The sequence below is a fragment of the Canis lupus genome, chromosome 8, assembly GCF_048164855.1.
Source record: "Canis lupus baileyi chromosome 8, mCanLup2.hap1, whole genome shotgun sequence".
Lineage (NCBI taxonomy): Eukaryota > Metazoa > Chordata > Mammalia > Carnivora > Canidae > Canis > Canis lupus.
This window is the reverse complement of record NC_132845.1, coordinates 61,828,872-61,854,825: the sequence shown is the minus strand read 5'-3', so window position 1 is coordinate 61,854,825 and position 25,954 is coordinate 61,828,872. Positions and strand designations below refer to the sequence as shown.

The window sequence follows — 25,954 nt, the reverse complement described above, 5'->3', positions numbered from 1 at the left end:
GTTTTATGACACCATAAAGGAGCAGTCCCTGTAGTTTCACTGATGTTGACTTTTTGGACAGCTGGGCTCCTCTTAGCTGTTGCCTGGAGCTTTCTGGATATTTCCTCTAAATCTCTCAGTGATGTGCCAGTGGCAACCAGAACATGGTGCACGTGGCTCGCGGAAGTGCAGCTGGATGGTGCTTACCAGGTTCTGCCTTGGGAGGGGTGTTTGTGGGTGGCATGTTCTAAAATGCCAGGCTGGAGGCTTGGGTCCTCAGGGAGAGGCTCAAATCCGCAGGAAGTGGCTTTTCCCTCACCCTGTGTCCCCTCTCTGCTCTGAGCCATCTTTTTCAAATTGAGGTTTTGTGGATGAAGCACCTCCTACTGCTGGAAAGCCATGATTCTACGTGTTTTCTGGTCTGTGGCTCTTGACTTTTCTCTCAATTTTGTCCTTGAAGAGCTCCTCTCCTAGGATGAGGCATGAGCAGACGAGACCCACATCTGGCAGCTCCTCCATCCCCAAAGGGCCCACGTGGAGCTGGTGGGTGGGGCCGGGGGCACCTGGCTGTTTTAGAGGTTGGGGTTCCCCACCTTCTCTTTGGTCACAGCGGTACTTTTTAGTGTCTTAGATCCTGGGCTTCCTCATAGGATTTGTTTAAAGAAGGGATCCTACTGCTTAATAAAAGAAGTTTGAGAACCAATGATTTATGTTCCTGTGGTTGGGTTCTAAAGCTATTCCTTCAGCGAAAATACTGAGAAGCTCAGTGGTACCAGATTCTCCAGGTTTTGCTTATGTGTTTGCGGTCTCAGCCCTGGTCAGCCATTTCTCCAAGGAGCCTTGAGCACATGTAAGCCTAACCCCTCCTTCTGTTCTAAAACTAACAGGGTATTAGCATCCATTATTGTGTATTTATGCATTGATTTAGGTCCTTCCACTTCTGAACATGAATAACACAAGGGAACTTGCCATAAGCCATTAAAAGCTGGATAGAATACAGGACATCATGGTTTTCAGTCATTGGGACAGTGGATAGTACAAGATCTTGGTCTCTGAGAGAAGGAAGCAAAGTGTGGTGAGCCCTGTGCCTACCTGGGCTCCTGTCCTGAGGCAGGAGATGTGCCTGTATGTGCCTAATGGGAATAGTCAGGGCAATGCTGAGAACAACTACAGGCCAGCTATATGCTGAACAACCGCCAGGGTTTACTTAGGCCTGGGCCATGTTATTGCATCCAGTCAGACTAGAGATGTGTCTGAGCCTCTGTGACAATGAGGAGAGACCCTAGAATGGGCCACTCCTGACCCTGACTAACAAAGCTTAAACACAGCTGTCCCAAGAATCCGTCAGTTCTACAAGGAACACCACGCCTGCTGGAGTTAACTTCACTACTCTTTAAAGGAAGAGAGTAAGGGGCTCCTGGGGGACTCTGTCGGTGAAGCGTCTGCCTTCAGCTCAGGTCATGATCTTGGGGTCCTGGGATTGAGCTCCACATCGGGCTCCCTGCTCAGCAGGGAGTCTGTTTTTCCCTTTCCTCCCTGCTCCTGCTCTCTCTTGCTCACTCTCACTCGTTTTCTCTCAAATAAATAAATAAGATCTTTAAAAAAATAAGAGTAAAATTAAACACTCAACAAGGGAAATTCATGATGTCTAGCATCTAGTAAAAATTACTGTGTGTGAAGGAGCGGCTGTCACGTTTCAGTACTGCTGCTGGTTGTCCTACCTGACTGTCCTGATGGAAGGGAAAGCGTTCTTGGACACTCCTGGCTCTCATGTGTGGGCCTCGTACAGGAGTCCAGGGCAGAGGCTCTGTGAGTATGTGAGCACATGGACGAGCAGAAACAGAAGGGGAGTGGGATTTTTAAGCGTTTAGTATTTTAATGGTATATTATAGAATCTTCTTAACCATATAATCCAAATCCTTTTTCTTCCAAAGAAGTAATACAGATATATCAACATTGAAAAGACATACTTGCAAGAGGCAATTTTGTTCTGTAGTTTGCAGAGTAACACAAAATGTTCATTAAAATAGAAGACAATGGAGTATTATTCAGCACTGAAAAAGAAATAAGCTACCAAGCCATGGAATACATTGAGGAACCTGATACACAGTCTGTGCCAGCTCTGTTCTATGGGATTCCAGCCATAGAACGTTCTGGAAAAGACAGAACTGTGGAGATGGGGATAGATGAGTGGGTGCCAGGGGCTTGGGGCAGAGAGGGCAGGTCTGCAGAGGCTGAGCCCGGGGGTTCTTTGGACTGTGGGTACTCTGTGATGCCATAAGAAGGATACATGTCCGTATAAACATGTCTGAACCAGGGGATGTACACCACCAGGGATGAATCCAGATGTGAACTGTGGACTCTGGGTGACAGTGATGTGTCACTATAGGTCCATCAGTTGTAACAAATGCTCTATCTGGGGGGATATCAGTGTGGGGGCATGGCATGAGGAGTGATCTCTTAATTCCTTTTAATTTTATCATGAACCTAAAACTGCTCTGAACAGTAAAGTTTTCATAAACAACTGAAACCATCAAACATAGAGGTCCTTAAAATCAGAGACGCCTTTTCCTTGCACGCCTTCCTTCTCTATTCAACCAGGAAAATCTTAATAAAAATCTAGCAAGAATGGTCAGTGTCAATTTTGGATGAAGATTAACTACTGAACCTTCTATTTTATGTTTCATATGTTACCAGCCTTTCTACATGTAATACCAAACAGAGCAGATAGGGCTTTGGACACAGAGCTTTTCACTGACCACCCAGAGCCCTGGCGATCTGCACCAGTCACCGGCCAGCAGGAAGTACAGTGTGACACTTCATCAGCGTGTGGGTGATATTCTCAGATGTCCAGTGATGGTGATAAATGTAAAAGATAAAATCAAACTTCTTTGTTATCAGCAATATTTATGTGGTCCAAAGTTTCCAGCAACATTAAAGGTTAACCAGTTAGTGACCCTTTACGGCCAGATTATAATATGGCCCTAAAGTTATTTGAATAATGTATTTATTGTCAAGATTTTGTCATTGTCCCGTCTAGGCAGGGGCAGAGAAGGATGCTGGATCGCAGATAGATTAATAGAACTGCTCACCAGCATTTAGGACACCTCCGCCCAGTCAGACCTGTGTCTGGGCAGCTTTTGCCCCCACATCTACTACGCTCTTGATTTGCAGGATTTCTTTTAGCTGCAGACATTTGGTTTAAGTCAGGAGTGTTTGTGGAAGTGGAGCCGAATGCCAGGCTGCTAGGGTACAGTGCCTTCCGGACTATCCTGTCGCCCCATTTGGTACTTACTGCACAGATTGGAGTTTCAGCAAATGGCTGTGTTTCCTGTCAGGGAGATTCTCTCACTTGGCTTGGCTCGCTCATCTGCTATAGGTGAGGCCCTGCCTTAACCCTCGATTCTCTTTAAGGAAAAGCTGTTGCTTGGCTCTTCCTTCCTGCACCGTTGGGTGAGCTGCTCTGGAACTTTCAGCAGTGCCAGCCTGCAAGGCCCATGGAGGAAGAGGATGGCCAGCGAATTCACACAGCTCTCCCCAAACAGGACCAGCTCTGCCAGGTTCATGAAGAGCTCATCCCTGGGCGAGCCAATGTCCCTCTGCAGCTTCAGCCGGGCCCGTCGCAGGAGTGCGATGCTGTAGAGGAGTCGGCAGGCAAACGTGGTCAGGGCCATGGCCAGAACTACTGAGGGAGCAGAGGCTGTATCTCTCTGGGGAGGGGCTGCCCGCCGGGCCAGCTGGACAACAAGCAGGATGAAGAACGCCAGCTTCAGGACAAGGGCCAGCCCAAAGCCTAGGCTGACCTTCACAATTTCATACTCCGGCCAGGCGGTCAGTGGGTCTACCTGGCACAGGGTGGTTTGGAACAGCTCCCCAGATGTGCCCAGCAGGGCCACCAGCACCAGGGAGCTGCAGAAGGCACAGCCCCCAATGGCAGCCAGACTCGCCACAGAGCTCTGGGCCCCATTGATGGCCATACGCAGGCAGGGCAAGGAGCCCTGCAGCAGGAACACAGAGAGCATGGCCAGCTGTGCGTATTGCACATTGAAGTAGCAGACGTTGGCCAGGAAGCAGAGGATGGCACAGCTCAGGTTGGTGGTGGCCATGTAGTCCGGCCGGCTGATGGCGGTGAGGGAGAGCAATGTCACCAGCATGTTGGTGACAGTGAGGTCTAAGAGGAATGCATCCAGGCTCCCCTGCCTTGCGCGGCCCTTTATGAAGGTGGTCAGGTTGAAGAGCCCGGCCACCAAGCTTATCGGGACACTCAGAGCCATATAGACATGCAGGCATCTAGAGATGATGCTCTGCGCGGCGATGACATCTTCCACTGCTGTGGAGACGCAGCTTGGGTACTGTACCCATGACATGTTGTGAGAGCTCATCCCGACTTCATCTGAGCTGCAACAGAAGCACACCAGGGCGTTACTAGGCTGTCACCACGGGGTCACACTGAGGGGAAAGGGGGCTGCCCTGGCGGGGAGGGAGCCTATGCCTGTAGAAGGGACTCCCATCCAAGTGGATGGGTCTAGGGATCAATGTGACAGCCAGCTTCCTTCTGGGGGCATTCTGGCCAGGGCCCACAAGAGCAGGGGGCCTGGTGCCCCTCTGCCTCTCCTCCCACAACAGAATGAAACATACTGCTCATAAGAGAAACACTGTTTTGAAGTGAGGTCACATCTGAGTCCCTCCCCTAAAGCATTGGGGATCAATGAAAGATTGCAGGGAGTGGAGTACCAGGACCCGGATTTGGAGCCCCTCCAGGGCATCATGCACATTTCACTCAGGACCTCTGCCTCATGGAGGGAGGAGCAGCCAGAGGCGCATTGTTCTGTGACACATTTGCATGTCGCCATCCAGCTTCTGGACCCAGAGGAATTCTGATGGACTCTGGCCTGTCTGAAGGGACTGCACTCGTAGTATTGACTCTAGAGACCGAAAGGTGGCGTGCCTCGGATGCTGGCCCCCTGAAGACTGCAGTGCCTCATGCTCTTCCAGCTGGGAACCGTTTGATTATAGCCGAGCTATAAAGTCCTGACTTGGGGCTTTAAATTGCGGTGCTAACAAACTCATAACCTTTCCGGCCAGTCTTTTGTCACAGAAATAATTTCGTTTCTGTATAAATGTGTCTTCCCACTTAAATTTTAACCAAATAGCAGACAAGGCTGGGAGACAGCATCGGTGCTCACTCAGAAGAAGTTGAAGAAATTCAATTGAAAGGTTCATGTTCATGGAATGCTCACGGGTGGGCCTGGCCTTGCCCCATGGCCAGCTTTTGTGTTGTCTGCAGGGATAGCTTGAGGCCCTGACTAGCAGAGTCACACAGTGTGGCCCACAGCACCAGCATGTATGTCAAAAGAAGAGAGCACACGTGAATGGCCTTTCTTCCTGACTTCACAGAACCAGAGCCATCTCAATAGCAGACAGCATGTAGAAGCATTTATTATACACACAGGTTGTCTGACATGTGGCATCTTTGCATACGTTGACATGTCACTGGCTTTTCTCACTCCTTCCCAGATGCCCGCAGTGGCCGGACAACTGATGCACTGTCCTTTGCTGCCCGATAGCTGTGGGTGCACCGTATGGAAGTGGGCTCAGGAGTCACTCTCCCCATGCACTGACCCTGTTCCCCTCCCCGCAGACCTGCAGGGGACAGGAACTTGCCTTTCTCCAGGTCCACGTCTGGCCTGCTTCATGAGGAACATGGTGAACTGTGCTGTTTTCCATCTGCTGCTGAAGGTGACGAATGATTGCCAGGACACTGAGTGACTTCAAAATTAAGAATAGTGACCTGAGAGGAAGTGATTTGGAATGCTAATCTGTAATTAAGGCAAATTGGAAAGAAGATCTTGTGAACATTGACCACGGATCAGGAAACAGCATTAGGCTGTGCTGGTGTCTCATCCCTGCAGCTGGCCCATGTTTCAGGCACTTCCTGTCTCTGCTGGGGGCTTCCCCAGGCATTGGTGGTCAGAGGCCACCTGGCTTGTGGCAGTTAACCCTGTTACTTGATTTAGCGGCCAGGCGCTGGGTCACCCAGCCAGGTGGACAGACGGTGTGTGTCTCCAAATCTGACCTTGAGAGCACATCCCAGTCCCAGACCCGTCAGCTTGTTGACATCTTCTTGTCTTGCTCTGTGCTTTTCTTCAGAGGCAAGGAGCCTGCCTTCGTGCCAGGGGAGGTGCAGCCTCATGATATCTTCTGGTTCGGTGTGTGAGATGTCTGGTAAGAGGCCTCTCGACTGGTGGGCCTGCAGCCAGGAGCAGGTGTGCTTCCATTGACACGTACTCACGTTGTGTGGTGACCTCGGCTCTTGTTCCCAACTTGCCCGTCTGCACGCTGAGCTCCAGGACAGCCCTTTGCCAGGCAGGGTATCATTCAAGGACAGGAAGTCCCTGGTGTGCTGCTGGCCCCCAGGTCCCTGCAGCACATAAAGTGGGATACTGCTCCCTGCCGCCTGTGCCGTGCTCTGTCTCCTGGATTTAGCTGAGGTTTGCGGGCTCTGATCCTTTTGCTACAGGCTGTGTGGACAAAGGGTGGCCTGCTAGCATATTTTTATACGTGCAGAAGTGGGCCCAGGGGTGAGATGTCCCAGGTGGGAGACCTGACATGCTTCTGAATCCCTGGTCTTGGTGAGGTCAGCCTGGGAAGGGTTGCCCCCTTCTGGGCCCAGGGAGCACAGAATCTTTTCCCAGTGTGCCTCACCCACCCCACCTACTGTGTCTCTAGGCTGGGCCTTCGTAGAGCCGAAGATGGCACCCAGTGGCTAGGCCATCCACCGTCCCTCCCCTTACCACCATGTTTGGGTTTTATTCGGAAAGAAAATAAAAGATGTAAGATATTTTCTCATGAAATTGCCCATGATTACTGCTCTTCTGCCAAACTCCCACCCACATCCCTGGCTGTCTCATATCTCTTACATCTTATAGCTTCTATTTGGCTTTGACGGCCCTCTCTCTCTTCAAGCCCCTCCGGCTCACCCCCAAAGGGCCAGGAGGGTGGCACAGCCAGAGAAGACCCTGAGACAGCTCTTGAGAGTCAGGGCCTTCTCTGATAGATAGATACTACTTGCTGAGTGTTGAGCACTTGCTACACTCTGTTGGAAGCACATTATATATAATAACTTCCTCAGACCTTGCAGTTTTCCTCAGGAGGTAGGACAGTTAAAATCCCACATCTTCATGGTGGAGGTGACTGCTCTCAGAGCAATGGAGTGGTTTGCTCACTTAGCCAGGTAGGTGATGATGGCATCAGGATCAGAACCTAGACAGTTTGACTCCAGAACCTGTACAGTTTAAAAATTTACATGCAATAAAAGTTATTTTTTGGTGTGTACTATGGATGCATCTGGTCATGTCAGCACCACGACACGCAGTATACAAATGGTCCCGTCACCCCCTAACTTCCCTTATGCCCATTTCTTGGTGCTCAAACTGTCCCTGCACTGAACCCCTGCAGGCAACCCCTGCGCTGCTGTCTTCCTCTCATCATGACTTCTTCCTCCTCATTCTGCCTCTGAGACTTCTCTGTGATGTGTGGGTCAGAGGTCATTCCTTCCTGTTGCTCAGTAGCATCCCAGCCTTGTGGATGAACCGGTTGTCTATGTGTTCGCCATTCCAGGGACATTTAGGTTATTTTCAGGTTTGGGCTCTTATAAATACAGCTGCTTCAAATACTCAAATGTAGGTTTTTATACATGAACATACAGTTTTATAGGTGAGCATAACACTTTCCTTGGGTGAATACTTATGAGCGGGGTCTTGTTTTTTTAGTTTTAAAATTTTTACTTGGTAAATTTGACATTTTACATTTTCTAAATTTAAGGCATATAGCGTGACTTTGATACATTTATGTATAGTGATTCCAGCCATTGGGACGATGCTGACCCGCCTGGTGTAATCCTGTCTGTGCTCCTCAGCATTGCAGTGGGTCTCTGGCTTAGTCATTTCCTGCTTCGTGTCTGCACCCTTAGACACTGCCAGTTTGACTCCCACCCCCATCCCACCATCACCACCCTTTCACTGGTTTGTTTTTTTTTTAAAGATTTATTTTTTTATTTTAGAGAGACATCATGCGCACACACAAACGGAGAGGCAGAGGAAGAGGGAGAGAATTTCCAGCAGGTTCCCTGATGAGTGAAGAGCCTGACTTGGGGCTCTAACTCACAACCCTGAGATCATGACCTGAGCTAAAACCAGGACTCAGACCTTCTGCCAGTGGAGCTACCCAGGCACCCTGCCTTGTTTTGTAAATAGGTTTAACTTCTTTGTATTCTTATAGGACTTCTCCTCCTCTGTCTCTGAGCATGTGTGCTGTGGGGCCATGCATGCTTCTGGGAAAGGCTGCGTGTTTGTGCTGCACCTTCTTGATCTGTACACCTGCCGATGAGCACTTGGGTTGCCTCTGTGCGTGTGTGTCTGACTTGATGTGAAGTTGCTGGTGTTTGCCCGAGAGGCTGTGATGTTTTGCAGTCCTGCGAGAACCTAAGCTTTTCAGCACAGGTCTTAGCTTAGGCTCTGAATTCCCCTGGAAAATAGGTTGACCCTCCAAGGCAGACCCCATGCCTTGTTCTGGTGCCAGTTTCAGGCCGAGAACCAGGGCTTCTGGGGCCCTTTTCTGAGCCACACAAAAGGGCTGCCAAGGTCCAGTTCTGGGGTCCCCTGGGAGCTCCCCGAAGCCAGAGCCTTGAGAATTTTGTGTTCTTTACAGCTGCTCCTGGCTGTAGCTCCTTAAATAGGCTTTCAGAATGGGAGGGGCTTGTGGGGCAGTTTCCTGTGGGTTTGTGTTCCTTCGGACTCCCCAGGGGCACTGGGCAGAGCAGTGGGGTCCTTTCCCAACAGGGGCTCCTCTTGGATACTTTGTACAGACCTGTCTTCCCTGGCCCTAGAGTGGGGAAGCGGCGGGGGCGGGGGGAGGGGGTGCTCTCCCAGCAGGGGCTTCTCTTGAATACACGGTTACAGACCAGCTTTTAGATCCTTGGGAGCTCTGCTCAATGCACTCAGCACTTAGGTTGTTCCACCCTTCTTGTCATCTCTGTGGATGAGTAACGACTCCAGTTGCCGGGACCCCATTGTGGATGCTTACAGTGTCTGAATTTTTGCTGTCGTTTTTTTTCCTGGATCCTTTCCAGTCCTGTGCTCATTTCACATATGATCCCAAAGAGACTCACAAACTTTTTGTGTGTGGAAAGAGCCTAAGCTTTTGAGGTCAGGATTCTGCTGGGTAACTGTGCCATGTTCTTGGTCTGGCCAGCCAACACGATCTTCCACCCAAATCTCTGAGTACAGCCTGTCTCTGTGGCTCCATTAATCTCAGATGTGAGCCTCTGGGCACTCATCATTTGGCGACCCATCATTTGTAAGCTCTGGCTGTGGTTGTTTCTCCACCACCATCTCATAACATTGCAGATGTGTGACAATGTGGTGGCTGAGATACATGCTCCATGTTAATCTAGTGGTAGGAAAGTGGGCAGGCGTTGAGTTACAGGTCAGAGCACAGAGAAGGTAAACTGCCTTTTGTCCCGGCCCCTTGGGAGAATTCTAACCCCTCTGTCCCGAGGCACCAACCTCTTTCCCTCTTGGCCAGCTCCTCCCCCTTGCTCCCTCTGGCAGGACTTGGCTTTTTTAGCGCCTTCTGGTCTTGGCTGTGTAAATGTTTCCATTCCATTCCAGTCGTCCGTGCTCCTTGCAGATGAGGAGCCGCTGCGCCTGATGAGTCACTGTTCAGCCCATACATGGCCAGGCCCCATGCTGTCCAGCCCAGCCAGCTTCACGAAGGTGGTGCAGTGTGGAGGGCACAAGCTTTCATGGACACTGGGCATAAGGGCCACCTGGGACTCAGGCCCAGATGGTATGTGGGAGCTGGCCCCAGGGCCCCTGCCTCTGGCCCCCGCCACCTGCGGGCTGGGAAGGGACCATGACTGGCAGTGTGGCCCCTGCCAACCCTTACTGCTTCTCTGGGGACCTGCTGCTGGGCATTCTTTCCTCTCTGTCCTGGTGGTTCTAAAATACAAATTCCTGAACTATTCTGAACGTCTTCTATGAGTTTTGCAGAAAATAACCTCATTGAAATATAAAGATTAAAAGGTTTCCATTTTACTCCTTTTGAGTCTTCCAAGACCTCTGTCTCTCCTGGACTCACTTACATACACATACATGCCTCCAGGAAACACAGCTCATCCCTGTCTGTCCTGGCGCTGGAGCAGCCCTGTTCCTCACACAGTGGACGTCCCTGTCTAGACAGAGGAGCCTGCCTTGCTGCTGTCCCTGCAGCTTTTGTGGATACATCTAGCGTCCCTGCATAGGTCGGAGGGCAGGCCGAGGCCTGGGCCTCTGGGACCTATGAGCTCTTCCTCTGACACTGAGCACACTTCTGCTGTTTTTCCCTTGGCTTCTCAGCAGCCATTTAGAGGCACAGTGAGAGGAGAGCCCCTTATGTTATGAGAAGCTTACCACTGGTCCTGGTGGTTCTGAGGGCAGAGATGACAGGGTTCTCCTGGCCTAGGGGTGCCCACTTATGTCCATTGGTAGCCCTGTGGTCCTTGGGTGTTTACCAGCATCTCCCAGGGCACTGGGGCCAGCCTTTCCTTCCCAAAGCTGAGCCTGAGAGAACTGTACTTTGGTAAACCCGCCCCTGGTTTAGAGATGCACCCTCCATCTCCATCCCCACCCCCACCCCCCACCCCCATCCCTACACACTTCCTGAGTACTTGTTAGGAGCCTGGCCCCGCCCCTGGCTGCTGGCCACCACTGTCCTATCCTTGTGGGCCATCAGTGCCTTAGCTCGAGGGCATCTGGACCTGGCACCCACATTGGACAGGCAAAGGCTGGCCGCGATGAGACCATGCGCCACATAGAGCATCACAGCAGAGAGGCCTGCTGTAGGATTTGGGGTTATGTGGTTGATTTGGAGGAGGGTCTGAGGAAGTGGGCGCTGTCAGAAAGTGGGAGCTTCACCACAACCAGGGTCCTCTGTGATCTTGCCTGAGGGTGGTTGTGGCATCACTGGTAAAGGGGCAGAGTGCACATTTTGACTAGACAGGAATTTATTGATGTTGTGTGGCCTTCTGTTGTCTGCTTCCTGCTGTTCCCAGGACCTTATCTGATGCTGGTGTTCTGAGCGTACCATGTTGCACTGTAGGGCCAGGCTGGCTGCTGGACCCATGTTTCTGTCCTCCCCCACACTGGCCCCTGCAGTGATGCCACACCCTGTGCCCTGGACCACAACGTGGGAGCCTCTACAACTCCCACTTGTAGAGGGGGGTGCTGTGGCCCTACAGACCCCTCCCCTGGTAATCTACCCTGACTTTCCCTGGGCCCCCAACTGAACCCTGCTGGGAGCTGCCTACCCCAGCAAAGGCACTTGTAGGGCCCAGCCCTGTCCCCAGAGGTCCTGGAGGGCTCAGCTCCATGGGCTTCTGTCATTGTGCTATCCCAGCATCAGGTGAGCACCATCCCTCTGTGAGATGGGAAGCCCGGTGTTTCACTCTATTGGCCTGTGATATTGGATAAGTTAATCTAGTCCTGGGTGCACATCAGCAGTATATCACCACTGAGCATCTTTATGAAGATTTTGTCAGATAAGGTGGCATGTGGAGGCACTCAGGTGGTTCCTTCCCACTTACAGAGAGGAATCAGGTGGTCACAGAGACCCTTGCCTTCCACCCACAGAGTGTCACCTGAACACAAAGCCTGCCTTGTGCAGAAGGCTGGCTGCCCCTGCTTGCTTTGAAAACTGGAACCTTTCTTCCTAGGCTCCACCCTCTGGGCGGAAACACCGCCATGTCTGGGCTCCCAGCCCTGCCCAGCCACGGTTATGGAAAGAGACCCCTGTTCAGGCTTTACACCCCATGAAACCTATACGTTCCAGATTGCCTCCTGTAAAACATTCATTATATGCCGCCAGACCAGAGCCCCTCCATGTTTGTGCCCGAGGAGGGAGACCCAGCCAAGGAATGAATGCCTTTGGCAGCTTCGGTCAATACCCAGATGTGTGACAGTTGACAAGCGTTTCCTAGCTTCGTCTTCAGGACACAGAACTTGAGCCACATTGATCTTTTCTTAATGAGGAAGACCTGAGCAGTCTGCTCAGTTGCTTCCAGGTCAAAATGTTAGGAAAATAGGTCTCATTTTAGTTTTTACTGGAGCCCATCTATAGCATAAAGAAGCCTTAGTTTTCAGAGAGAAAAGGTGCTCGGCTGTGCAGTCGCCAATCTGCCAGCCAGCACTAAAGTACAGTGCAGGAGGTGGGGTGGGGGTTGAGGAAGCACTTGAGGCAGGGACAGGAAAGCCAAGAGGGCCCGCAGCTCACCTGTGCGAGGGCTCCACACACACTCTTCCTCTCCAACCCTGCCGTCTGCTGCTGCTCTGTGCTCACTGGAAACGGGCAGGCACAGACCGATGGTGCTGTAAGGAAGGCAGGAAATCGGTCTTCAGTCATTCAAACCACACACATTGCATTTTAAGCAGAATATATGGTTTGGCCACGTGACCCGAAAAATTCAAATAAACCTACGTCAGGAGGTAGCTTAGTGTCACAGACAGAAAAAGTAGTGTGTTGCCTCTGTCTCCCAGTGTCTGTGGGCCTCAGCGGTTTCCTGCAGATCCCACACACTGGCTCGTTCACAAAACGGTCCCTCCCAGAAAGCAGGCAACGTCTACAACTTAAAATAGGACCTAAAACCCCACCCATAACATAGGGAAAAGTGCTCACAACCTGTGTAGCCAAAGGAAAGTCCCTGAAGCCTTCCCCTTAAGGCACTCAGCTCCAGGGCCAGCACTGGTGCCACCCTAACTGGGGATTGCCCTCTGCCTCCTGACAGCAGTGTGGATGTCAGGAAGCTGGAATCCTGAACGCAGGGCACTGTTGCCTGAGAGGGTCATCCACATCTCGTCACCTACACCCTGGCAAGGAAGCTGGGCACCAGGACAGGTAAGAATTTCGGAGGGAGGATGAGGTCAACATGGTCCCAAGCCTTGGAGGAGTCAGAAAGTGGCCTGGGACCCCCAGATGCCTGAAGGAGAGGACCTGCCTAAAGGAAGAAAGAGCTCAGAAATGGATTCAGAGGCTTCCATGGCTAACCTCCCCACCCCAGCTATCTCCAAGCCAGCCTGGTTGGAGACATGACATACAGAGTCCACTTTACACATCTCTGTCTCTTATGCAGCTGGCCCTGCATGAGAGAGAAGAGCCCTTTGGGGGCTTTCTGTGCAGCACCCAGCCCATCAGGGTCACTGATGGCATCCATTGGCCATGTGAACTCCATGAAAACCCACAGAGGCTCCAGGGAGGCAAGCAATGTCCCCGGGGCTCCCTTGGTCGTTGAGCCCAGGCTGGGGCCAGAGACTGCATTCGTTTGAGAGTCTCTTACAATTTGGACTCCCCACATGGGTCCTACACTGCTGTTGGTGATGAGTACCTGAGAGCAAAGCAGCCTAGGGCCTCTGTTCCCAGAGCCCTGGGTCCAAGGAACTTCCCTGGAGCTTCCTCAGGAGTGGGGCAGCCTCACAGAGGCTTGAAGACTGCTGATAGGGGCTAATGTCCCCTAGAGATGGGAGACCTGAGGCCTGGAGGGGCAGCTGGGCAGTGTGAGCATCACTGGGGCATTCACCGCTCAGATACCAGGGTGACCAGGCATTGCCGTTAGATACCCCCTCCCCCCCGCCCATGGCCATCAGCTCTGCCCATTAGTGCCCCTTGGGAAGGACCTAGCCTTGAGTCAGGCCAGTGGAGGAAGAAAGCCCTCCAGCCCCCAGCACACAAGCAGAGGTGCCCTGAGCTACTGCAGTGTCTGGCTTACTGATGTGGGTGCTCAGAGGTCCCAAGCCCCTTTGCACAACCCCGGGAAGCTTTCTGGGTTCTAATTCTGAATATGCAACTTTAGGCCTCACTGTGCCATTTGAGGCTGTTAATAAGCACAAGCCTTCCATCCTTCCTACTGTGAATGGGTTTACAGAGCTGTGCATGGTTGTTGGAAGGATGCCTTCAGATGATGATGCTCGTCGGTGGGCCTCTTTGGGCTTGTCAGAAACCTGTCAGGGTTATGTGGGGCCAGGGCACTGCCCCAGGGACAGGCCCCTTCTGGGGACAGGAGGTATAATGGATGTCCTGCCATCTGCTCTCATGTGGATAGTGCTCATGTGTGGGTTCTGCTGGTGTCATGGGATGTTGCTCCTGTAAGTGGAATTTGGGGTCCCCTTAGAGTGAATTCCCAGGGAGCAGTAACTACCTCTGTCTTATGTTTTGGGGCATCCTGCTTCCTGCTCCCATGACCTCGGGCCTTGGGGGTTTGGAGAGCCCCGATTTAGGGAAATAAGCCTTCCCTATGGACTCTCCCAACCTTGTGGGGAAATTTCTAAGCTACTGGAAGAGCAACAGGCCTGGCTGGCCCAGCTGACATCTCTCCGCCCTGACCTCCTGGTCTTCTGTTAAGCTGAGAAAACCACACTGTCTTTCCCAGCTGCTCTACAGGGAGGCCTGGTGTATGGTTTGGCTCCTTTCTGCAATGTCCAGAAATGTGTTCCATCTGCGCTGTAGCTGCTGCTGGCAGACAGGCAGTGTCAGCCTCCAGGCCATGAGCTTGCACCGCCAGCAGTCAGCCCCTAGCTGACGGGGCCCACAAGAACCACCACGACATAGGAGCGTCTTATGCCTCTGCCTCCTGTTCTCGTGCGCACCTTCCCCACTGGGCCCAGCCCTTCTTCACCTGCCAGTGTGTGTCAGGTGAAGGGCTTCCATCGAGTCATCCAAGGGCAGATGGATGAAACACAGGACAAGCATAGCTGCTAAGAGGACCACCAGTGCTCGTATCCTGAATTTCTGGTCCAGAAATTCTCTGAGGTGTTGAGATTGGGGGTGGGCAGGCTGGCTAGCCCCCAGGACTCCATTCCTTCCAGCAAGATGGCTGTAATTCTAGCAGTGCTCCATGTCGTTATTAGAGGGTTAGATGAGCTGGCACCTAAATGTGTGAAGCCAGGGATGGTCAGTAAATGCAGGTTTCTGCCAGATGGTGTGGCCCTCACATGGGAAGGATCTCGCACGTGTCTGAGGTGGGTTGGCCTCTGCAGCGCAGCCGTGGGACCAGCCTGGCCTAGGTCCCTCTCCTGCCCACCATCTACCTACCATTGGGACACTTTGGTGCCTTCTTAGTGAGGTGGCTCAAGGACTCGTCCTGCTTTCTGTCACATCCTGTCTTTGTGTTTCCATGGATCTGATTTACTCCCTGCTGGATTGTCTGCGCCCCGAGGCTGTATGCTTTGAATCAGGGTTGGGGCGCAGGAGGACATGGCTTCCAGGACAGAGTGCTGTGCCACCTCACTCTTGGCCTCTCTCAGTGCTGAGTGCAGATGACAGTGAAGAGGTAGAAGTGTGTCAGAGCTCTGCACACATGAAATACACATAGATACTGGACATGAATGAAAGAGGAGGTGCGCTTGACCCCTCACCCTGCCCTGCCTTCCTCTCCCAGAGCATGGGGCCTGCCTGTCAGCTGGGTGGGTTGTTCAACTCGAGTGGGAACTGGCAGTGGTCTCCCTGTCCCCACCACTCCTTCATATGTTTCTGGCCCCGTGTAGAGAGGTGATGGGCAGCCCGTTCAGGGAGCAGTGACTCCTACCCACCCTTGTCCCACAACACACTGTTGATCTTGTCCTTATGTGTGAGCACAGGACAGTCAGGTTTTCTGGTCTCTGAAGTAAGAACATCTGCCCTTGGCTTTTCCCACAGCCCAGCCCAGGTTGTGGACACGTGCTGTACTGTGGCCTCTCCAGACAGCCTTCTTGCACCGGGATCTGAACACACTCATGTTCACAGCAGCTCTTCTCACTGTGGCCGCAAGTGGAGAAGCCAGGTGTCCAGCAGTGGAGGAGTGGATAAGCAAAACATATACCCACACATGGAACATTACTCAGCTCTAGAGAGCAGTGGTATTGGCACATCTTCCACAAGCTGGATGGACCTTACAGGCTGCTCAGCAGGAGAAGCCTGCCACCGAGGACCACATGTTCTGTGACTCCACTAGAGGACATGTCTGGGAGGAGCCAATCCATATAGAAAGACAAGTGGCTGCTAGGCACTGGGGGGAGTCGCCTTTTATGTAATGTCCTAAAATACCAGGACTAATGACCCCTGCGTGTCTTGATTCCTCACTGAGACACCTTTACATGTTTAAAAATGGCTTTGAGATATAAACCATATAACTCTGCTGTTTGGAAAAGTATAGTTCACTGGTATTTAGTAGATGCCCAACATGTGCAGCCCTCATCACAGCCCACTTGAGGGACATCTCCGTCCCTCGGAGGGGTCCCACCTGCCCATCTACAGCCGGCCCTTGTTGCCTGGGCTTCTGCCTCTACTTGCAACCAAACTGCTTGTTTTGCTTTCCTTGTCCTGCTGTCATGCAGTCAGCAAGAGGAAGAAAGAGCAGGCTTAGTGTGGACTTAGTAATCTTGGTCTGGCTGTTTCTCTGAAGTTGTATGGGATTATGGGGGCCTCTGGTGGGCATGCCAAAATGGGGGCACCCCCACAGGTGCTGTCAGGACAGGGAGCTGAGCCAGTGCCCCGAGAGGCCATCCTACTGGCTCTTTCGTGATTTATCTCCATGCTCATCTGGCCTTGCTGGTCACCTGAGAATCTTGGAGTAGACCCATAGTGCCAAGTAATGGGGCCTTTCAGACACTGGGGGGGGATTTGGGATGTTTGGACAAATGTTTTCCTGAAAAAAACCATGTTTGGGTTTTTTTTGGCTTCAACCTGACTTCCAACCCTGCAGCCTGCCAGCCTGTCTCAGTGCTGCCTGACAACCACATGGCGAGCATGGCCACGCCCTTCAGGCCCCAGTGTTTGGTCCACTCAGCCCTGTCTGGCTGGCTGTCTCCTTGCAAATGAGGCACCAGTGTGTAGAGGTGAAAAGTGTCCTCCAGAGACTGCGAGGAGTGTGGGCTCCTCCTCCTGAGAGGTGAGGGGTGGGCAAGCGGTGCAGGAGGGCTGCTGGCCCTGTGGGAGCAGGCCCTTTTCCAGAGCATTGTTCATACCATGTGAAATCGTGAGTCCATTGCACAAGCATTTCCTTGATCTTGGAAATGCAGGAGCGTGAAGGGACTCACAGTGGCAGGCTCTCAGTCTGTGAGAGAAGTCATTTGGATGCTTCAGTCATGGAAGCCGCAGTACAAGGACACCTGTGGAAATAAGGGATTTGGAAGCACTTAACCTAGACTCTAGGGACAGAGGCACAGGGAACAGCGATGGAGGTCAGGATACAGTCCAGGAATTGGAAAGGAAAGCAGTGGGGTCCAAGCTTAGGGTGTCTGGTTGCACCAGGGATTCATGGGCTTCTTGTTTGGTGCTCTTCCTTGACTGGACCTGTTGCTGGGGCATTTCAGCCCAGCCGTGCAAGTCCCCTCCCTGACTCACTTCTGGACATCCCACACACACACCCCGTCCCACCTGTCCTTTGAGTTCTGCTTCTAGCTACTCACTTTTTTTTTTTTTTTTTTTTTTTTAAAGATTTTATTTATCCATGGGAGACACAGAAGGAGAGGCAGAGACACAGGCAGAGGGAGAAGCAGGCTCCCTGCAGGGAGCCCGATGCGGGACTTGATCCCAGGACCCCGGGAGCACGACCTGAGCCAAAGGCAGACCCAACCACTGAGGCACCCAGGCATCCCTAGCTACTCATTCCTCTGTCTTGGGCTTGTGCCTCCCCACATGCAGCATCCTGGCCCCACCAAGGTACTGGCCGGCTTGTCCTTTGCCTGCCCACAGGCTAGGCCTTGCCTTTCAGGCATTAGCTGTGTACACACAGGCTGACATGGTAGCCCTTCTAAGGTGAGCCAAGGATACACCTGCATGGAATGGTGCCAAGCAGGGCACCAGATTAGAGCATCCTGGTCTTTATCTCACTGAGGAGTTGGCAGTGCTGCTTAGAGTACATGGACACTCCTGACCCCTTCTGCCCAAACCCCCCACTCCCTGCCTTATGCTAGTCCTTCTTAAGCCCATGATTGCCCTGAGCTTTTTGCTTTCTTTCTCCCTTCCTCCCTCCTTTTTGAGGCTCCCTGCCTTTTGAGTGTAACTTTGGACTTTTTTCCCCCTTCTATTTCTTCACTTTTTGTTTGCTCAAACTGTCCCAAATGTGGCCATGGGGAATGTCTACAAGCCAGGGCCTGTGTCCCATTGACACAGCCCCATTAGTCTTCTAGCTCATCCTTACTCCCTGGTGCAGGATGGCCCAGGCCCACCTCAGAGGAGTCCCCATGGAGCCCTATCCCTTCCTAGCAGCCCTCCTTGGGTCTTTGAAACAACCTGTGGATGCACGTGATGGGCAGCCCCCTTGGAGCAGAGGCTGGACCTGTGAGGCTTCCCAGCTGGTTCATGGGCTGGCCTACCGGCCACAGGCCAGAGTGCTTTCCCCTTCCACACTCCATCATTTACCAGTGCCCTTTTAGATAGCTTTTCCAACATTTTTTTTTTTAAGCATGTACAATCTTTAAAACTATTTATTTACTTTCTAGCCATAGCACTTCTCCTGCTCCCTGGTATGTAGAACATTGCATTAAATGTTTGGCTTCACTTGGGAGATCAGAAAGTCCAGCATATAGTTGCCCTGTAAATAGTGTGCCAAGCCTTAACAACACAGAAATCCAGGCCCACACTTGGCTACTGTCCCTGTAGGTCAGCCAGGCTCTGCTGACTCCAGTGCTGCCACCTGGGACCGCATGGGCTTTGCATGACCAGTGTGTATGTGCATGTATATGTGTGTGTATATGCCCGCAGAGCAGCACCTGGTGGACTGAGCACCCTTCTCCACTGCTGCTGAGGGCATTTTTTTTGTAAAAGCACAATTTGTTGTGAATTCTGAGAGCCTCATGGATTCTGAGCCAGTATCTGCAGGGAATAGTTTCTGAAGGACATTCCTGTTCCTGCTCTGATTGTTGGGGAATGTGTGTCAGGGTGTCTGCTCTTCAGCAGCTGGTTGGGGAGTTAAAGCTACCATAGAAGATCACTGAGTTACATCACAGAATGTGACCCAGCCAACCCAAATCATGTCAGCTGTTAGACCTGTGAGAAGCACCCTCACGTGGCATGAACACAGTTCCCAGTGTCCCGGAGCTCTGTGGCCGATACTTGGCTGTCCTGCAGAGTGAAGGTCTGCCGATGGCCACTGGGTGGAGCTCCGCAAACACGCCTGTTCTAGAGGCTGGAAAGTATTTCTGAGTCATGTAGTGTCCTGCTAGGACTTCAAAAAGTACTGCACTCCAACTTCACAGCATATTGTACATTAGCATCTCACGTTACAGGTTCACATGACGTTAATGTTAATGGCAGATGGGCCAAAAGAACTTACGAAGTGGTTTTAAATATCAGGAGAAAGGTTGAGAACACAATAGGCACTCAACAAATGCTTTGTACTCAGAACTCCTGTCTCATACACACGCTCAACAGAACAAGACAAATCATAAAGTCTAAACTGCATATTCTTTATTAATATAAAATAGGTATGTTGTATGTTCAAATTCCTTCATTCGTAGAGGACTCATTCACTTCTCAAGTGTATCGAGCACTCACTGTGTACACAGCTCATTGACCTCTTACAGAGGGGTCGGGGGACAGCCCCTCCTATATGGAGCTTCTGGAGCCACCAGGACACTCAATTCTATACTCAGCCCTCAGGATGCAGTCAGCAATTTTTAAATTATTATTCTCAAGGAAGAATAACATTTGTAAGAGTTGTAAGGCTGTCTCTGCTAGCCTTCATGACTGACCTGTGCAGTGGCTTCTGAGTACGGCTCCTCTGCCACTTAGCAGCCAAAGCCTAGGGGCTTGTATGCAGCTGAATGACTACTGGTTGTATTAATGTAATTGTAACGTCAGGAAATAACCAGTTTTATGGTAAGTTCTGTGCCATTTTCTGATCTACATCATATACCCCTGGAAATACACATTTTAAGAATTCCAAAATTGAGTAAGATATATCAAATAATTTAAATTTTAAAATGTGTGGGTTTTTTCTTTAGCAGGTTTTTCTTCATCATTTACATAGAACTTTAGGCCAACGGGTGCAACCACTGGAGCAGATTTAACAGATGAGAAATGAAAAAGTCCCCAAATTTTCCAACTGATTTTAAATTCAAGAATTGGACTTATAATTTAGCTTCTTAATAAATTATTTCAGGCTTATCCTTTATCAAGTGCATTCCATAAAGGAATGTTTGACCTACTGACATCTCTGCCACACGTAACAGTATGTCTGGTTTCCTATGATAAATTTTCTAACCTTCATGAAGTAAACCTAAGGTTGAACTCGCTTTTTGTAATCTTAAGCATGGCAAGATAGATGAGTTTGTGGATTAATAAAAATGTGATCATCTAGAAGTTTTGATAACAGAATTACCTTGGAACGTAAACTTTCACTGGGAGAAATACAGATTGATCAATTAAAGGGTGTGTGTGTGTGTGCACACACACGCACGCGCATATATATATATATGCGTGCATTTACAGTCTACTTTAGCTTTTTCCATTTTTCTCTCAGCTCAAAATTCTTTCAGTTTTTTGTTTTTGTTTTTGTTTGTTTTTTTGGCAACTTGGCAGAAGCACTGGAAGCACCCATACCTGGAAGAGAAATGTTGGGTCACACCAGATTCATCTGAGAATAATTTAGCACAAGAATGTGGATAAACAAACATCAAATGGGGAGTAGGCTCTGCAGCATGTGGGGTTGGTGGCAGAGGTGTCGCCAGCAGGGAGAAGAGTATGGAGGTAAAGACACATTTGTGAGAGTGGAGAGGGTCTCCATTAGAGGTTAAGGGTCTACACAGGAACCCCAGCCTGCCATGGGCCGGTGCTTCACCAGGAAGAGCTGCCAGGCTGCCACATGTCCTTGGGGGCCCTCTGTCACCAGCAACTGTGGGCATTGGGAATGGGGAGGGACCCCTGGCAGGACTCTCTCAGGTCCCCAGTAAGTTGTCAGAAAGAAGCCAGTTTGCAACCAAAGCCACTGAGAAATTACAAACAAATCCATGATTTTAGATCCCTCTCCTGTTTGGGGGACCCCAGCTGGGGTGAGGGACTCAAGGGCTGTGGCAGAGACCTGTGTGCCCCTCAGCTCTGTGCTCTTGGGATTTCCCTCTCTCCTAGGACCTCTTTCTCCTTAAGTAAAGAACAGAGGAGAGAAGCAAGGAAAAGGGACTTTTTATTTGAAGTATCACTGCCACTACAGACGAGCTCACAAGTTGGATCCCATTTCTGGTAATAACGGTGCTGGCTTCTTGACCCAAGAGCCTGGCTGTGCATACTGGACCTTGGCCTGACCCTGGCTCTGGAGCTGCCCACCCACCATGACAGAACTAGAAGCCAAGCAGGAACAGGCATGTTTGAGGTGAGAAGTTCTATGGCAGCAGTGCTAGGGGACTGTGCAGTTGCACTAGTCACTCAGCCAACGCCAGGGTTTCCCAGGGGAGCCATGACCTCAGGACTACCCATTGTGCAGCCCACAACTTGAGGAGGGTGGGGGTGGCAGGAGTGGGGAGGGGTCAGGCCTGAGGCTTTCAGGATTTGAAAAGAAACCCCAGCCCATCAGAAGACCTGGAACAGCGGAGGGGACTGTGTCCTTCAGTAGAAATAGCACATTCCTGACAGAAGCAACGTGGAAACTTCTCTCATTCTGCCCTGGATCTACTGGCTAGGAAGTAGATGGGCCCCACAGAACCTGTCCAGAGTTTCACAGCTACCAGGCTCAAGTCACACCAGGGCTCTGGCATCCAGTGTACTTTCATGATTCTGCCCAGGCAGACTCTTAACTCACATCATCCTAGAGGGGATATATTCTGCAGATAAAAAAAACAATGGCAACTAAGTCATAGGCTGAATTTCCCAAGAGACCAGGACCAAATGGAGAGATTTCCCTGAACGGAACGTGGCAAAAAATAGAGCCACACTCTGTTATCCTTGGACCAGACAGGTCAGAACTGAGTTTTCAGGTTGTCACAGGTTAGTATGTTAATATCTCTGATAGGGACTAATATCCAAAATACATAAAGAAACTCAGTAGCAAAATAAAGTCTGATTGCAAAATGGGCACAGAGTCAGAATAGACATTTCTCCAAAGAACACATACAGATGGCCAACATGTACATGAAATGAATGCACTCTGCATCCCTCAGTAGGGAGATCCCCTCACATCTGTTAAGAAGGCCATCAACAAGAAGACAAGAGCTGGTGAGGACATGGAGAAGGGGGAACCTTCAGACGCCACTGGTGGGAATGCAAACTGGTGCAGCCACTCAAACAAGAAGGTTCCTCAGAAGTTAAAAAAAACCAGCTACCCTATGATCCAGTCATCACCCTTGTGAATATTTACTCAGAGGATCCCAAACCACTAACTGAAAAGATGTTTGCAACCTGTGTTCCTGGGGTATCATTCACCATGGCCAAGACACAGGAGCAGACACAGAAGAGGCAGGGGTTGTGTACACATACACATGACACACACCATGGAATATCAGCCACAAGAAGGAATGAAATCTGGCCATTTGCAACAACATGGATGGACTTGGAGGGCACTGGACTAAGTGGATTAAGTCAGAGAAAGACAAACACCTCATGATCTCACGTATATGGGGGATCTTTCAAAAAACAACCAAAGTCATAGAATCAACAGATTGGTGGTTGTCAGGGGCAGGGGTGTGGCTGGTGGGGGAAATGGGTGAAGAGAGTCAAAAGGTTAAAATAAATAAATAAATACGGTGCATTACTGAGCAATGACCAAAGAAAAAATTTTTTCCTGGGTGCACAACCCTAAAAGCAGGAGGGAGTCACCAAATTACCAATTCCAGCCCAAGCTGTTCTCTGTAACCATCACACTGCAGGAAAACTTAGGTTGAAATATAAACCATATTTTAAGGAATGTGCCTGTTTATAGTTTTCCTTTTAGCAAACAACTTCTGTTGACCTGGGTTCTGTATGTGCAGGTGCACACATGCACACACACACAGACAGTTAACAAGCAGCATGGACCGCATACTGTAGGACACTGGGACTGGGGCTGGGCCCCAGGATCACATTCATCTTTCCTCAGAAAAGTGCCCTCGTGCCACTTCAGGTTAGGGTCTGCTACAAATTAATTTGCTGCAGACTTGAGAAACAAATCTCCCTGTTTTTAGAGTTTTGTGGGTTTCAGAGTTGGGAGTTAGGGGCTGCAGGGGTAGGATGTATTGTGAAGCTGGGGTGCAGGTGAACAGATGGTGTGGGAGGCAGGGGGCTTCCGTTGCCACAGTCTTAAAGCACATGTGTACAGGCCACAGTGTGGAGGATCCAGGATTCTGGCTAAGCAGGCAGGTCTTGGGCTCTCCTCCAGTAGCAGCCATGGAGGATCAGACAGGTGTGAGGTGGCTAGGGTGGCCCTATTCTCCACCCTGGATGCCAGACAAGGCTCGGTCTTCCAGGCCTGTCTCCCCCCAGCAGCCCCTTTGAGGTTCTGTGGAAACCGCCCTTTCCTTTCTTCAGTTTACCTTTATTGTTCAGTTTGGTACCCATTTAGGGGGGAGTTGACCTACATGGAAAGAGGTCAGCTAATGTCACCCGTGAGGAGAGCAGGGGTACCAGGTGTGTTGGGCCGGCAAGATGAGAGCCCCGGGCTACTTTATTCTCGCTTAAGACCAGCCACGCTGCTGGCTTTTTCCTGCGGAAACACTTTCATGCCATCTCTGTGTGACACCATGCACCTCTCCTCTCACGCCTCCTCAGGGTGACCCTGCAGTCATGAAGCCCAACCCCATCTGTCCAACACAGGTGCTCTTCTGTGTTGTTTCCTTCATTTTCCATGCTGTTGTGACTTTTCTATCAAACCTCTCTTTTCACAAACAAAAATAAAGTAAGAGAGGAAATCAAGGATTTTAACAAGACCATGTAAATACTGGCTTTTGATTGTCATCACTTCATTCAGGGAACCCAGTGTGGAGGAGGCTGACAGTGTGGACCTAAAGGACCAGGCACACGCTGCCGGCAAAAGCAGGTGGGCCAACTCAGCCTTCTTCACCTAGGCCCCTGCTGCTCTGAACAATGTGGCCTTGGTGGAAGCATGGCCTGTCTGGAACGGCAGAAAACTTGGCGAGAACATGCCTTGTGCTGTCCTTTGTTCTTGCCTCAGTGACCTCCTGGGGAAGACAGTGAGAAAGTGCTGTGCCTCCAGGGCATGCACTGTTGGCCGTCTGTCAGGTGGCTCCGCAGTGGACGTTGACAGTGGCCCCAAGACCGGTGCTCAGAGTGGCCACAATCAGAGGAGTCGGCTCTCTATGCCATCACCTGCTGGACCCCCACTTGGTCTGGGGAGCAGCTCTGGTGCCCACAGTGCATTTTCTTTATCAGTCGCCGGAGTTTGCCGGGGAAGTTTCTGTTGATGTAGCGGTAAAGAAGCGGCATCACAGAGCTACTAGAGAATGCCAAGAATCTTGACACATCCTTAGCAAAGAGCAGAATCCCCAGGTAGCGCCCATCCATGGGCTTCCCCCGCAAGGCAAGCAATGTGTGCGCCAGGAGGGTCAGGTAGTGAGGCGTCCACAGCCCAAACTGTGTGCACACGGTGGCCACCAGAAGCCTGTGCACCGAGGGGTCCAGCCTCCCCGCATCCTGGTCAAGGGGTGTGTCTTCCTTCCGGATCCTCGAGATGAGTGCTAGTGCGTAGAGCACGGCCAGGGTGGGGACCAAGTACCCGATGAACACCATGATGGCATCAGCAGCCTCTGTGTCCTGCATTTTGGAACACTCAACAACCCTGGCCGCCACGTGGCTGCAGATGTAGAATAGCAGGGAAGAGAAGCTGGTGAGCAGGGCCCCACCCCAGACAAAGCCGCACACATGCCTGGTGTTGTAGACGCTGGACATGTAGGTGCGCGGCAGAGCGCGCTCGATGTAGTAGTCGAGGCTGAGCAGGGCTGTGGAGTACATGGTCACCAGGGAGGAGACGTTGAACAGCACCAGCAGTGTGATGTGTGCCTCACTGCTGAAGCCCCACAGGGCCCACCCAGAGGCAGTGGGGCCCAGCAGGTGCACGGGCGCCAGGGCGCTGAGCACCAGGCCCGCCACAGCCATGTTCACAAAGTAGACATCGGGCATGGTCATGCTGTTCTGGTCGTACAGGTTGACCAGGACAAGCAGGGCATTGTAGCCCAGGCCGATGGGGACGCCAATGACCAGGTAGAGCAGAGAGAAGACGGACAGGACCAAGTGGAAGTGCTGGCAGAGGAGCTGGTCCTCCAGGCTGCCTGTGCCATTGAGCGGGCCGCAGCTCCACATGGCGGCAGCGGCGGCAGCGGGCTGGGCTGTGTGGGAGAGAGCAGCAGAAAGTTAGGGGGTGTTCTTGAGCCAGAGCCCCGGGCTTGCAAACCCTCCGAAATGCAGAGGTGGTGCAGGAAGAAAGCCTTGCCCCTTGAACTCTCACAGGAACAGTCAGAGACTATGGGCCTTTTCAAAAATACTCTGTCCTGAGTGTTTTCTGTGAGTGCAAAGGTGCTGTCGTATGGCTGTCTTCAGTCCAACAAGGTCACGATGCTGCAGTCATCTTAACGGCCGTGGCAAGTCTCCCTAAGCCTGTTTCTGAGAGTCTGAACCATGGATGATTTTCCCAAGCTAGTACTGGGGGAGTTGTCCTGGCATGCTTCATGCCTCCTGCAGGGCCCCGGCTTCTCTCCACTGGGAAGGGACACTGCAGGACCTACCCCACTCCCATCATGTCCTTGGCCCTTGAGCCCCAGGGACATGAGGGCCCAGTCCTGACCCTTCCGCCTGGGCTGCGTGGCTTTGAGCAAGTCCTCGTAACTCCCTGCTATTATACCTCTTCCTGAAAGTGGGGTTAGAAAGACAGGTGCCCCTGGGGATGCTGGCAGGTCAGCCAGGGTGGCACCTGGACAGCACTAGGGGCTGGGATGTATACAGACATGGGCCTTCCTATGACAGGGTGACCCTCCATAGCCTCCTGGGT

General features: G+C 51.4%; 3 protein-coding genes and 1 long non-coding RNA gene across 23 annotated transcripts in view; 2 read left to right on the top strand and 2 right to left on the bottom strand.

The window, feature by feature from the left end:
* Window positions 1-25,954, top strand: part of CHLSN (cholesin) — a 148,328-nt gene that overhangs the window by 51,435 nt on the left and 70,939 nt on the right. The window lies entirely within an intron of this gene.
* LOC140638783 (uncharacterized) lies at window positions 49-20,833 on the top strand. Of its 2 annotated transcripts, none has more exons than XR_012035750.1 (3): window positions 49-189; window positions 12,800-12,909; window positions 15,703-20,833. It is a non-coding gene; the product is annotated as an uncharacterized lncRNA (long non-coding RNA). The 2 variants fall into 2 exon arrangements; XR_012035751.1 differs by having other exon boundaries at window positions 67-189; window positions 12,803-12,909.
* LOC140638779 (uncharacterized) lies at window positions 1,836-12,608 on the bottom strand. Of its 3 annotated transcripts, XM_072836674.1 has the most exons (4): window positions 12,493-12,608; window positions 12,289-12,383; window positions 7,114-7,264; window positions 1,836-4,377 (listed from the first exon to the last, which is right to left on the bottom strand). In XM_072836674.1, exon 4 carries the CDS (start codon window positions 4,359-4,361, stop codon window positions 3,372-3,374), a length of 990 nt encoding a protein of 329 aa, XP_072692775.1. In that variant the 5' UTR covers window positions 4,362-4,377; window positions 7,114-7,264; window positions 12,289-12,383; window positions 12,493-12,608; the 3' UTR covers window positions 1,836-3,371. The 3 variants fall into 3 exon arrangements, with proteins under 3 accessions (XP_072692775.1, XP_072692774.1, XP_072692773.1); XM_072836673.1 differs by lacking the exon at window positions 7,114-7,264; XM_072836672.1 differs by lacking the exons at window positions 7,114-7,264; window positions 12,289-12,383; window positions 12,493-12,608 and adding an exon at window positions 9,546-10,606.
* The window catches only part of GPR146 (G protein-coupled receptor 146), an 18,723-nt gene continuing 12,202 nt past the window's right edge, over window positions 19,434-25,954 (bottom strand). For both annotated transcript variants that reach the window (XM_072836675.1, XM_072836676.1), the window contains exon 2: window positions 19,434-25,295. In XM_072836675.1, the coding sequence (XP_072692776.1) occupies window positions 24,268-25,269 (1,002 nt within the window). In that variant the 5' untranslated portion in view covers window positions 25,270-25,295 and the 3' untranslated portion in view covers window positions 19,434-24,267. The remainder of the gene's footprint in view (window positions 25,296-25,954) is intronic.

Bases quoted from the DNA above. Each gene is read 5' to 3' on its own strand.
- LOC140638779 (XM_072836672.1), bottom strand. From the start codon at position 9,640: ATGGAAACATTTACACAGCCAAGACCAGAAGGCGCTAAAAAAGCCAAG. The intron at 4,378-9,545 runs GTTGGTGCCTCG...CTTCTGTTGCAG, and splicing joins GCTGGCCAAGAGGGAAAGAG to CTCAGATGAAGTCGGGATGA.